At 46.8% G+C, this 12,699-nt stretch overlaps 1 protein-coding gene and 1 long non-coding RNA gene across 2 annotated transcripts in view; one reads left to right on the top strand and one right to left on the bottom strand.

Annotated features, from left to right (window-relative positions):
- Window positions 1–4,394: 4,394 nt before the first annotated feature.
- Window positions 4,395–6,493, bottom strand: LOC309611956. The gene is made up of 2 exons (XR_014234855.1): window positions 6,410–6,493; window positions 4,395–5,854 (listed from the first exon to the last, which is right to left on the bottom strand). It is a non-coding gene; the product is annotated as an uncharacterized lncRNA (long non-coding RNA).
- A 2,902-nt stretch (window positions 6,494–9,395) lies between these two features.
- The window catches only part of LOC309611944 (uncharacterized protein), a 371,966-nt gene continuing 368,662 nt past the window's right edge, over window positions 9,396–12,699 (top strand). The window contains exon 1 of the mRNA XM_082357015.1: window positions 9,396–9,512. Within this exon, the coding sequence (XP_082213141.1) occupies window positions 9,452–9,512 (61 nt within the window). The 5' untranslated portion in view covers window positions 9,396–9,451. The remainder of the gene's footprint in view (window positions 9,513–12,699) is intronic.

Raw genomic sequence — 12,699 nt, 5'->3', positions numbered from 1 at the left:
CTGAAGGATGAGAACCTACCAAAGATTTTCAACCTCCAAGTTTCTTTCCTAGAAACTCACTTGTCATCACAAAGGCAATTGTGCTAAGAACAGAACATGTGACGCTAAAGTGTTTTTCAGGGAGGATTCACCCCGCAACTCTCTATATCCCAATGAGGAAAATAAAGTTTCCCTTCAAGCCTTATTTACACAAGGGCCCGCAGAGCATTGACCCTGCTGTTTCATTCTCTATTTTGTACCACCAAGGTGCTTTAGAAGGGAGATACTTGAGTTGTTTCAAGTTACCACATTCTGCAGGTTTAATACAAATAGCCCTTCACCTCTCATGACTCGGCATCTAGCTGTTCCCAACGCTACACTGCTCTCAACTCCCCAGACACACAGGCCGTCCTTCTTTTACTTTGTTCATCATACTGCAGATCCACCAGTACTAAGAGACCTGGAATGCTTCCTAGAGTTAATAACCACACTGAACAAGCCTACATGGATTCTGCTGCATGCCAACCTGTGGAATGATACAAGAGGAACTTTAGCTTGAGGCTAGTGGTCAAACGGGTTCGCCTATTCACTGAAGATTACCGAAGGATGAGCACCAGCAAAGAATGGCAACCGCCAATTTTCTTTCCTAGAAACTCACTTGTTATCACAAACGCAATTGTGCCGTGAAGAGAACATGTGCAGCTACAGTGTTTCTCAGGGAGAATTGAGCATGCAACTCTCTAAATCCCAATGAGGAAAATAAAGTTTCCCTTCAAGCCTTATTTTCAAAAGGGTCCGCAGAGACTGGACCCTGCTATTGCTTTCTGTACTTTGTAACTCAAGGGTGCTTTAGAAGGGAGATACTTCAGTTGTTTCAACTTGCCACAATCTAGAGGTTTACCCAAAGAAGCCCTTCACTACCCCTGACTCGGCGTCTAGCTGTTCCCAACTCTGCATTACTCAGAAAGGCCCAAACACCCAGGCCATCTTTCTTCTAATTTTCTCATCCTAGTGCAGACCCGGCACTTCTAAGAGACCTGGAATGCTTCCTAGAGCTCAAGAACCACACTGAATAAGGCTACATGGATTCTGCTGCATGCCAACCTGTGGTATGATACAAAACAACGTTAGCTTGAGGCTAGTCGTCAAATGCATTCACCAATTCACTGAAGATTACTGAAGGACGAGCACCTACCAAACAATGGCACCTTCCAATTTCCTTGCTTAGAAAGTGACTTGTCATCACAAAGGCAATTGTGGTATGAAGAGAACATGTGCAACTACAGGGTATGTCAGGGAAATTGAGCCCGCAACTCTCTAAAAACCATGAAGAAAATAAAGTTTCCCTTCAAACCTTATTTACAAAAGAGCCCACAGAGAATTAACCCTGCTGTTTCTTTCTCTATTTCGTACCACCAAGGTGCTTTAGAAGGGAGATACCTGAGTTGTTTCAAGTTATCACATTCTAGAGGTTTAACAAAAGAAGCCCTTCACCTCCCATGACTCGGCAACTACCTTTTCCCAACACTGCACGGCTCATAACATCCAAAACACACAGGCAGTCCTTCTTGTATGTGTCTCATCCCAGTGCAGACCCGCCAGTATTAAGAGTCCTGGAATGGTTCCTCGAGTTCAGGAACCAACTTGAATAAAGCTACATGGATTCTGCTGCATGCCAACCTGTGGTATGATACAAAACAACATTAGCTTGATGCTAGTGGTCAAACGGGTTAGCCAATTCACTGAAGATTACTGAAGGACGAGCACGTACCAAAGAATTGCACCCTCCAACTTTCTTTGCTAGTAACACACATGACATCGGAAAGGCAATTGTGCTATGAAGAGAACATGTGCAACTACAGTGTTTCTCAGGGAGAATTGAGCCCGCATCTCTCTAAATCCCAATGAGGAAAACAAACTTTCCCTTCAAGCCTTATTTTCAACAGTGCCTGCAGAGCACTGACCCTGCTGTTTCTTTCGCTATTTTGTATTTCCAAGGTGATTTAGAAGGGAGATCCTTGAGTTGTTTCAACTTACCACATTCTAGAGGTTTAACAAAAGAAGCCCTTCATCTCCCATGACTCACTATCTAGCTGTTCCCAAAGCTGCACTGTTCACAACTCCCCAAACACACAGGCCGTCCTCCTTGTACATTTCTCATCCTAGTGCAGATCCGCCAGTACTAAGAGACCTGGAATGCTTCCTAGAGCTCAAGAACCACGCTGAATAAGGGTACATGGATTTTGCTGCATGCCAACTGGTGGCATGATACAAGAGGCACGTTAGCTTGAGACTAGAGTTAAATGGTGTCGCCAATTCACTGAAGTTTACTGAAGGATGAGCACCTACCAAAGATTTTCAACCTCTAAGTTTCTTTCCTAGAAACTCATTTGTCATCACAAAGGCAATTGTGCTAAGAACAGAACATGTGCCGCTAAAGTGTTTCTCAGGGAGGATTCAGCCCGCAACTTTCTATATCCCAATGAGGAAAATAAAGTTTCCTTTCAAGCCTTATTTACAAAAGGGCCCACAGAGAATTAACCCTCCTGTTTCTTTCTCTATTTCGGACCGCCAATGTGCTTTAGAAGGAGATCTTTGAGTTGTTTCAAGTTACCACATTCTAGAGGTTAAACAAAAGAAGCCCTTCACCTCCCATGACTCGGCAACTAGCTGTTCCCAACACTGCACTGCTCATAACATCCAAAACACACAGGCAGTCTTTCTTGTACGTTTCTCATCCTAGAGCAGACCCGCCAGTATTAAGAGTCCTGGAATGCTTCCTGGAGCTCAGGAACCAACCTCAATAATGTTACAAGGATTCTGCTTCATGCCAACCTGTGACATGATATAAGAGGAATGTTAGCTTGAAGCTACTGTTCAAAAGGGGTCGCCAATTCACTGAAGAGTACCGAAGGACGAGCCCCTACCAAAGAATGGCAACCTCCAAGTTTCTTTCCTAGGAACTGACTTGTCATCACAAAGGCAATTGTGCTATGAAGAGAACATGTGCAACTACAGGGTATGTCAGGGAAAATTGAGCCTGCAACTCTCTAAAGACCAATGAAGAAAATAAAGTTTCCCTTTAAGCCTTATTTACAAAAGGGCCCGCAGAGCCTTGACCGTGCTATTTCATTCTCTATTTTGTACCACCAAGGTGCTTTAGAAGGGATACATTTGAGTTGTTTCAAGTTACCACATTATACAGGTTTAATAAAAATACCCTTCCCCTCTCATGAATCGTCATCTAGCTGTTCCCAAAGCTACATTGCTCACAACTCCCCACACACACAGGCCGTCCTTCTTGTACTTTTCTCATCATAGTGCAGATCCGCCAGTAGTAAGAGACCTGGAATGTTTCCTAGAGCTCAGGAAGCACACTGAATAAGGCTACATGGATTCTGCTGCATGCCAACCTGTGGCATGATACAAAACAACGTTAACTTGATGCTAGGGGTCAAACGGGTTAGCCAATTCACTGAAGATTACTGAAGGACGAGCACGTACCAAAGAATTGCAATCTCCAACTTTCCTTCTTTTGTTTGGAACGGAGTTATACATATAGCCAACCGCATCCCCCAAGGAGCGCTCTAGGTACGCTACAGAGGCTTAGCCTCTTCTAAAACCCTGCAGTGTAAGAGGAAGAACTGTGCTTTGGTTACAGCAGGAATGCAAGCCGACTTTCTCCTGTAAGTATGACCTCTTAAGGTATGATTCTGTAGAAGGAATGCGAAGCAGTTTTGGTTCCTCAGTGCCGCTCAGCCTAGGGCAATGAGGCAGATTGGCATGACATGTAGGATGTGAGAGAACAGATTTCCTGGATCTGTTGGAGTGCTGAGGAAACCCAGCTCTCCCAAGGAAGAGTGCAGTGTGTTGCCCTACACTCAGCATACACAGAGTGACTGGGAAAGTTTTCCGGGCCTGGATGTTTCTTAGCAGCCCAGGGGAGCCTGCCCGTACTCGGTGTTCTTGCAGGGAATAGGGTGCCCACGCGAGGTCCTCGGTGTCCTGAAAGCTTACTAACCTTAAAAGAAAACAGACCTAAGGCTAATGCTTCAAGGACTCTGCTCCAAGCTTCCGCTTCGGCAGGCTATTCAAGGCTTTACCTTGAGGAAAGGACTCACGTCAAGTTTCCTTTTAGCTCTAGAGCGTCTCAGGAGGAGCTCCCTCCCAGGCTATGAAAGCACCCTGTTGATGTAGAGAACACTCGTTCCATTCCCAGAGCCCTGCCTACAGTGACTAGAGACCCTTCCTAAAACTGTTTTTTAGGTAGTTTCAAGGCAGCATGAATGGAGCATTCAAAATGGGAAAGCAAGGCCTGTGCCATCAGGTCCCCGTTTCCAGCGAACACGCAGCCTACCTCCTTGTGATTTCTCCAAGTAAATATACACTCTAGCTACACACTGGTCCCTTCCCTGAATAACGTTTTCTTGGCACGGAGTTCTCCGTGTAGCCTACTGCCTCTCCCAAGGAACGCTCTAGGTACGCTATCGGGGCTTAGCTTCTTCTAAAACCCTGCAGTGTAAGAGGAAGAACTGTGCTGTGGTTAAGGCACGAACGCAAGCCGACTTTCTCCTGTAAGTATGGGGTCTTAAGGTATGACTCTGTACGAGGAATGCAAAGCAGTTTTGGTTTCTCAGTGCCGCTCAGCCTAGGGCTATGAGGCAGATTTGCAAGACATGTAGGACGTGAGAGAACAGATTTCCTGGAGCTCTTGGAGTGCTGAAGAAACCTAGGTCTCCCAAGCAAGAGTGCAGTGTGTTGCCCTACACTCAGCATACACAGAGTGACTGGGAAAGGTTTCCGGGCCTGGATGTTTCTTAGCAGCCTAGTGGAGCCTGCCGGTACTAGGTGTTCTTGCAGGGAATAGGGTGCTCACGCGAGGTCCTCGGTGTCTTGAAACCTTACTAACCTTAAAAGGAACACAGACCTAAAGCTAATGCTTCAAGGACTCTGCTCCAAGCTTCCACTTCGGCAGGCTATTCAAGGCTTTACCTTGAGGAAAGGACTCACGTCAACTTTCCTTTTAGCTCTAGAGCATCTCAGGAGGAGCTCCTTCCCAGGCTATGAAAGCACCCTGTTGATGTAGAGAACACTCGTGCCCTTCCCAGAGCCCTGCCTACAGTGACTAGAGACCCGTCCTAAAACTGTTATTTAGGTAGTTTCAAGGCAGCATGAATTGAGCATTCAAAATGGGAAGGCAAGGCCTGTGCCATCAGGTCCCTGTTTCCAGCGAACACGCAGCCTACCTCTTGTGATTTCTACTAAGTAAATATACACTCTAGCTACACACTGGTCCCTTCCCTGAATAACGTTACGTTGGCACGGAGTTTTCCGTGTAGCCAACTGCCTCTCCCAAGGAACGCTCTAGGTACGCTATCGGGGCTTAGCTTCTTCTAACACCCTGCAGTGTAAGAGGAAAATCTGTGCTTTGGTTACAGCAAGAACGCAAGCCTACTTCCTCCTCTAAGTATGGGGTCTTAAGGTATGACTCTGTAGAAGGAATGCGAAGCAGTTTTGGTTTCTCAGTGCCGTTCAGCCTGGGGCAATGAGGCAGATTTGCTTGACATGTAGGATGTAAGAGAAAAGATTTCCTGGAGCTCTTGGAGTGCTGAAGAAACCTAGGTCTCCCAAGCAAGAGTGCAGTGTGTTGCCCTACACTCAGCATACACAGAGTGACTGGGAAAGGTTTCCGGGCATGGATGTTTCTTAGCAGCCTAGTGGAGCCTGCCGGTACTAGGTGTTCTTGCAGGGAATAGGGTGCTCACGCGAGGTCCTCGGTGTCTTGAAACCTTACTAACCTTAAAAGGAACACAGACCTAAAGCTAATGCTTCAAGGACTCTGCTCCAAGCTTCCACTTCGGCAGGCTATTCAAGGCTTTACCTTGAGGAAAGGACTCACGTCAACTTTCCTTTTAGCTCTAGAGCATCTCAGGAGGAGCTCCTTCCCAGGCTATGAAAGCACCCTGTTGATGTAGAGAACACTCGTGCCCTTCCCAGAGCCCTGCCTACAGTGACTAGAGACCCGTCCTAAAACTGTTATTTAGGTAGTTTCAAGGCAGCATGAATTGAGCATTCAAAATGGGAAGGCAAGGCCTGTGCCATCAGGTCCCTGTTTCCAGCGAACACGCAGCCTACCTCTTGTGATTTCTACTAAGTAAATACACACTCTAGCTACACACTGGTCCCTTCCCTGAATAACGTTTTCTTGGCACGGATTTCTCCGTGTAGACAACTGCCTCTCCCAAGGAACGCTCTAGGTACGCTATCGGGGCTTAGCTTCTTCTAACACCCTGCAGTGTAAGAGGAGAAACTGTGCTTTGGTTACAGCAGGAACGCAAGCCGACTTTCTCCTCTAAGTATGGATTCTTAAGGTATGACTCTGTAGAAGGAATGCGAAACAGTTTTGGTTTCTAAGTGCCGCTCAGCCTACGGCAACGAGGCAAATTTTCATGACATGTAGGATGTAAGAGAACAGATTTCCTGGAGCTCTTGGAGTGCTGAAGAAACTTAGGTCTCTGAAATAGACTCTGCCCGTTGGCAGCAAATACCAGAGAGCTAGGAGACAGAGCTGGTTGCAGACCTTTCCTCTTCCAGCCTTTGGTTGCAATTGTTTGGCCCATAATTTGCTAGCTCTAGTTCCTTGGGCCACACAGGTATCCTGCCATCTCCAGCTCTTGTTATATGTGAGAGACATTCTGAACACTGTCCCTTTTTCTTTGCACAGAAGTATATACAGTGTGGCAGTTACTGTAATCTCCTCCCCCTTGCAAACAGCCACTCTAGAATCTTGGACCTCTAGGACTCTCTGTCTTGCATGCTTGGGGGCAAGGCCAAGCAAAATGAAGAGGAGAATAATTAGAGAAAGAGGAGGACGTTGGTGGAGAATTGGGAGCAGGTAAGGTGAAAGGGCACAGGAGAAAAGAGATGCGTGTAGATTTTTTGGTTTCTGTGGGAAACAGGTTGACACACTTGGGCCTCATTTTGTATTAACAGAACAGAGAGTTAAAGATCTAAGTAGCTAGATAGTGCAGCAACTGCCATGAAGTCTGTACACTGAAGAGAACAGTCTCACATCTAGTTTTCATTTTGTTTTATGTCATAGTACCTTATTTATAGCATTCACTGGTGTGTTTGTAGAATACAGATGTTTTCAAATGCTCTGGTTTTGTCTACATGGTTATCTCCTTGTCCTGTTTGTAAGGAATCCAACATTGTAAGACATATTGCATGTTTTTCTCTTGACGATTGTTGACCTTGAAGCGTCATGAACTAACTTGAGCTGTTGGATTTTGTGGAGAAACTTTCAAAAGGGTCTGTGAAAAAGGCACTGTGGTGAGTCGCATTATGCACCCGAGCGTAAGGAGCAGATATCTGCCACCAGCCCAGCTTGGCCTGGATTGCCTCTGTTTTAGTTCCCCTGGTTAGTGCTTTTCTCCCTAACCACTCTTGTGACTGTGATAATGTGAGTAAGGGCGGAGTTGCTAATGATCTATGTGTGAGGTAAGCTGGTTTGAGGGAGGAAATCTATGGACCTAGTCATTTTCCTTGGTGGTAAGCTTTCAGGGGTGCAGAGATTGATCTTCCTGGGGCCTTTTCTGGTCCCAGGAAGATATCGCATAGATGGGACCTCCCAAGACACACATTGAATCTTTAGGCCTGTTTCTCCTATTATGAGGTACGAGTTTCTTCACTGATGGGGATGATGCTTATCTGAGAAGAAATTGTGAAAGGTGGTGTAGTGTAGAGGTGTGGCTTAAGCTTTTAAGTTTTCCTCCAGGTTTTTCCCCTAAGCTTCCTACTTCGGACGGCCTACTTACATGATACTAGTATGTGATGTCCGGCTAACAACTTCCTAAATACCTGCAAGCCAGATCAGTGTCTCTTTTCTCTGTATTCCCATGGAAATCAAGGGTCCCGCCGAATTTTCCATCGAAACAGTTGATTTGTGTTGTCTCTAGGAATTCTAAAGGGCGTACCGTTGCTTCCTAACCGGTGTCATTTGGGAGATCCGCCTCTGTACGTTCAAATGATTAATTTTGAGACTTTGCTCATGTGTGCAGTAAACCCTTGAATTCCCTAAGACCTTCCTTTCCTCCATCTCGTACCCCATTAAGCCCGCTTCAGTTCATCTCCTGAATTTCTTTGGAATCTGTCAGCTCTTCCTCAACATCCTAATACTGAACTTGCCTGTCTGTTGTGATTAGGTCCTAACTAGCGTCCATATATCTTGTTTCCTTCCAATCCATTCTTCACACAAGAGACCTTCAAAGCAAGTTGGAACGTTGCTCATAAACATCGCTCACAAACATTGTTTTGAGAATAGAAAACACACTGTTGGCCTTTAAGACTCTGCATGGTCTAGAATCCTCTCTGCTTCTCTAGTCCCATCTTGTGCCACTTTTGCCCTCACTTTCTATGCTTCAGATACACTGAATTAACCTTAGTTCTCACTCATCTGACAGAAGTCAGTTCAGATACTATTTTTCACTGTGATTCCTAGCATTAAGGAATTTGATTATCAGGTTTTGTATGAGGACTAAAACTAAACTGGGAAGTGGAAGAATTGAGTTTAAACTGTTTCAGTCAACACGCATGTATTAATGATACCTAACTATTGAACACCGGGCTAGGTTTCATCAGGGATACAGAAGTTCTGGCCATCTCTGGTTTTGGATATCCCTTATTTGTTGAGACCTTTGCGTTGTTTGGTTGCCTTTTGTCTGTTTTCCAGGTGGGAAAACAGGAACAAGGGAAGTATAGGTTATTACTAGGTGGGGTTGAACAAGTGGAGCAGCAAACTGCAAAGCAGAAAGAAGAGGGACGTACTATAGAGGGATATGACTTCCATTTTCAAGGCGCCTGCATCCTGTGCAGGGAGACAGCCTAACATCAAATGTGCCTAACAACAAATATATTGACTTCTTACTAAAAATCTCCAGTTCATAGAACCGAGGGGTTTGTACCTTCTTCTTTAAAAGTGATAGTCCTGGGACTTCCCCGGTGGTCCCGTGGTGAAGACTCTGCGCTTCCAATGCAGCAGGCGTGGGTTCAATCCCTGGTTGGGGAGCTAAGATCCCACATGCTGCGCAGGCAAAGAAATTTTTTTCAAACGTTATACTCCTGTATTATTGGCTTTAGTAGTTTAGATTTTGTTTTACTGTTAAGAAGATTGCAGTTTATTTACCGGGAACAAACAAAACATAATGTATAAATAGTTTCCCAGAAACGATTTCCATCATTCTCTTCTTCCCTTTCTCCCGCAGACTGGTGTTTCATCTTGACAAGTTCTCTGTCATTCCATAGGAAAGCTGTCTGGCTTGGAGTTTGCAATCCCAGGGAATTTTTCATCACCAGGGGGGAGGTCTCCATCACTACAAAGGGATCAAGGGAGAAGTCAGTCCCTGGTAAGTGAGATGCTCCCCCTAAACAGCAACACAGCAGTCATGTACCTTTCAAGGGGTTCAGGGGCAAGATGGGCAAGGCATTTCTACTAACTCTTCTTAAGGATCATGGACAGTGCCCTATGCTACGAGGTAAGCGGTGACTGTTGTAATTCTTACTGGTGATCCTTTCATGTCACTGATTCTCGGCTTTCTTTGTATTTCATAGGACTGTTGTAAGTCCAATACAAAATGAGTCTTATTTTTAAAAACCTGAAATGTTTTACAGAGATTAGCATTCTCATATAGGGTCCTTTCCATTCTCCCCACTTTCCTGAGAGGCTAAGAACACTTCACACCATGAACTAGGAGAGGGGTTAGAGCCCTTTCTGATGAAATACATCAACAAAGACAGAGTCTTAGCCTGCTTGCTCTCTGGACTGGATCTCGGACCACAAGGTCTTCAATCCTGGTATAAATGAAGGAAGTGAGGACAGTTCAACTGGCACTCTCATAACAAGAGTTCTGAAACACCTTCCAAAGAGACTATAGCAGTAGATGAGGGAAGGGAGTGCTACAGTGTGGCAGTACAGGGGGAATGATCGGCTACAGCAGTGAAAAGTGTGGTACCGATTGTTGTGCTCTCGGGGTTCTTGTACATGTAGCATAGATGACCTCTACAGTGGCCCTCCCACCTTCCCACCTGCATTAGGTGTTCTTTTTTTTGTAATTTATGTTTATGTATTTATTTACTGTTTGAACTTATTTATTCTACGTATTTATTTTTTTGGCTGCACTGGGTCTCTCATTGCTGTGCACGGGCTTTCTCTAGTTGGCGGCTAGCGGGGGCTACTCTTGGTTGCGGTGTGCGGGCTTCTCATCGCGGTGGCTTCTCTTGTTGCGGAGCATGGGCTGTAGGCACGTGGGCTTCGGTAGTTGAGGCTCACGGGCTCTAGAATGCAGGCTCCGTCGTCGTGGCACATGCGCTTAGTTGCTGCACGGCATGTGGGATCTTCGCAGACCAGGGCTCGAACCCGTGTCCCCCGCATTGCATTGGCAGGCGGATTCTTAACCACGGCGCCACCAGGGAAGCCCTAGGTGTTCTCATATAGAGTCTAAAAACAGAGAGCACTGAGAGAAGGTAGTGGTTATTAAAGGCTCAGGATCTAAATTCTACCTGTCTCTACACCCCTTCCCAGCTGTCGATTTGACCCCAGTTTTGAATGCTGACCTCATTGTTCAACTTTTCTCTGCCGTCTGTATACTCACCTTGAAAACTTGTTTCTGTGATGCGTTGAGCAGACACAGGGTGGCAGATTGCAGAGGTGGAAGCTGGTGGTCGGATATTTGTGGGCTGAATCTCCTTCAGTCCCATTCCCATTTCTGGTTGCACAGAGGCCCTACTTCCTGTGTATGACGCAGAGCCGTAGGATTGCGGGCAGGAGCCAAGTTCTCCATACAGTAAAGACCCCAGTGTGCCTTGGTTATAGTAATATACCTGGCTTCCTTCCTGGCAGGGAAGTGACAGGCGGCTATGCCCCTGATTTGTTCGTGGGTCTCCTGATCCAGCAGTTCCCTTGGCTCTGCCCCTGTCGTCAGCTGCCCCTAGGATAACTCTGAGCCCTAGCCACTTCTCTGGTAGATTTCCCTATTCCCCCACTATAGTCACACCTGAATAAGGCAACTCAAACCTTTCAGAGATGTGTCCTGAACCTCTTGTTTTCTGAAATACCTCTCTGGTGGTTGTGAGACTTAAGGCCAGCGTCCCCGAGAGACTTTTTCTATTTCTCCTAGTAAACCTAGACTCATCTTCTGTCACCTTCAACTCTACTCCAATTGTGTTCTTTCAACCCAGACCTGTGACCCTGCTTTTTACTTCTGCCATTTCATCCTCACTCCTGCTTCCTTTCCTAAATCCATACGTCTCTTTTGGCCTTCCTAGCCCTGGGCCAAGTTCCTTCCTCTTTGCTCAGTTTTTACCCCTTTCTTTCATTCTCCCATCCAACTTTCAGTCCTTGCTTTCTCACGCCCCAGTTAGCAGGATCTGAAAATTCGAAAGGTTTATTACTCATCTATTAATTGTACTCCATTTACTTATTCATGTTCTATACCTATCTTACCTATGTATGGAAGAACAGCTGGTAGCCAAGGTGGCACCAAGAATCCTAGCAGCTCTCACTTGACGTATCCGTAGTAGTCGGCAATTTCCATTTCGTTTTCCCTCTCGGTGAAAAATTGCAGCTTGCCCGAAGAGGTGTATCCGGCAGCATTCTCCCGTTGTTGTTGAGCCCGCCTCTTCATGGCCTCTCGCTCTGGCCTCTGCTCTTGTTCGATGGGCTTTGACATGACTGGCTCAGGCACGTCGGGTTCCCTCCATGGAACTCGTTGCTTGCTGAAGTCTTGGAGTAGAAATTGGGTTTGGAGCTTGGGTGGGGACTGGCGCTTATTCACAGCAGGGGGAACAGGCTCCCGCTGGAGAGGAGCGCCAGATGAAGTTTTGGAGGGTGCAGGCCTAGGAGAAGCAGACTGAGGGACACGAGGCTGAGTGTGGTTGGTCCAAGCCGGTTGGGTTGGGTTGGTCACAGTTGGCTGAGCTGGTTTGGCGGGGCCTGGCAAAGAGGCAGGAGCTGGCTGGGATGAATTGACTGCAGCAGGTTGAGCTGAGTCAGTAGAACCAGGCTGGGCACGGTAAGCCCCAGCAGGCCGATGTGAGGCCAGAGACTGTGGCCTCCGAGGAGCGGGTCGAGCTTGAGGCTTGTCCCAGGCAGAAAAAGGCAGAGGTATCAACTTGACCTTCCCAGGAGGAGGCCGCTCATACTGGGCTGGAGCTGGACACTCTGTTTCAGCACTGCTGTCTGGTTTCTGGGCTTGGACTTGCGTTTTCTCAGGACCCTTCCCCTCACGTGGGGTATGCCGCCATGGCTGGATAGCTGGGGGTGGCTGGGGGTCTTTGGGGTTGCTTGACTTTCCCAAGAGCCGACAGGAAGAGAGCCCAGTTTTCGTCTCATTCTTCTTCCCCAGCGCATGAAGAACCTTCACAGACTCCAGCATGCGCACGCCAAGGGAGGTTCGAGGCTTTTGAAAGCTCTGTTGGAGAAGCTCAGTTTGGTGTTCCTTTCGCTTCGTGTGGGGGATTGCTGGCTTCTCTTCTGCCTTGACTTTGTTCCCTGACTGCTTGTTCTCTTCAGCCTTGTTTCTCCCTCTGGTCCTTTTGGTCTTTTCCTGCCCGTGGCTCTTAGTTTTGCTGATCTTTCTGGATGCAGCTTTCTGAGGTTTGCCTTGAGAGTGCTTGGCCGTGTTCACAGGAGCCCTGTCACTGACTGCAGCGTGGCATATAACC

Source organism: Balaenoptera borealis (assembly GCF_965194805.1).
Source record: "Balaenoptera borealis genome assembly, chromosome: 15".
Lineage (NCBI taxonomy): Eukaryota > Metazoa > Chordata > Mammalia > Artiodactyla > Balaenopteridae > Balaenoptera > Balaenoptera borealis.
The sequence above is the reverse complement of the archived record's forward strand: the minus strand, read 5'-3'. Positions and strand labels throughout refer to the sequence as shown.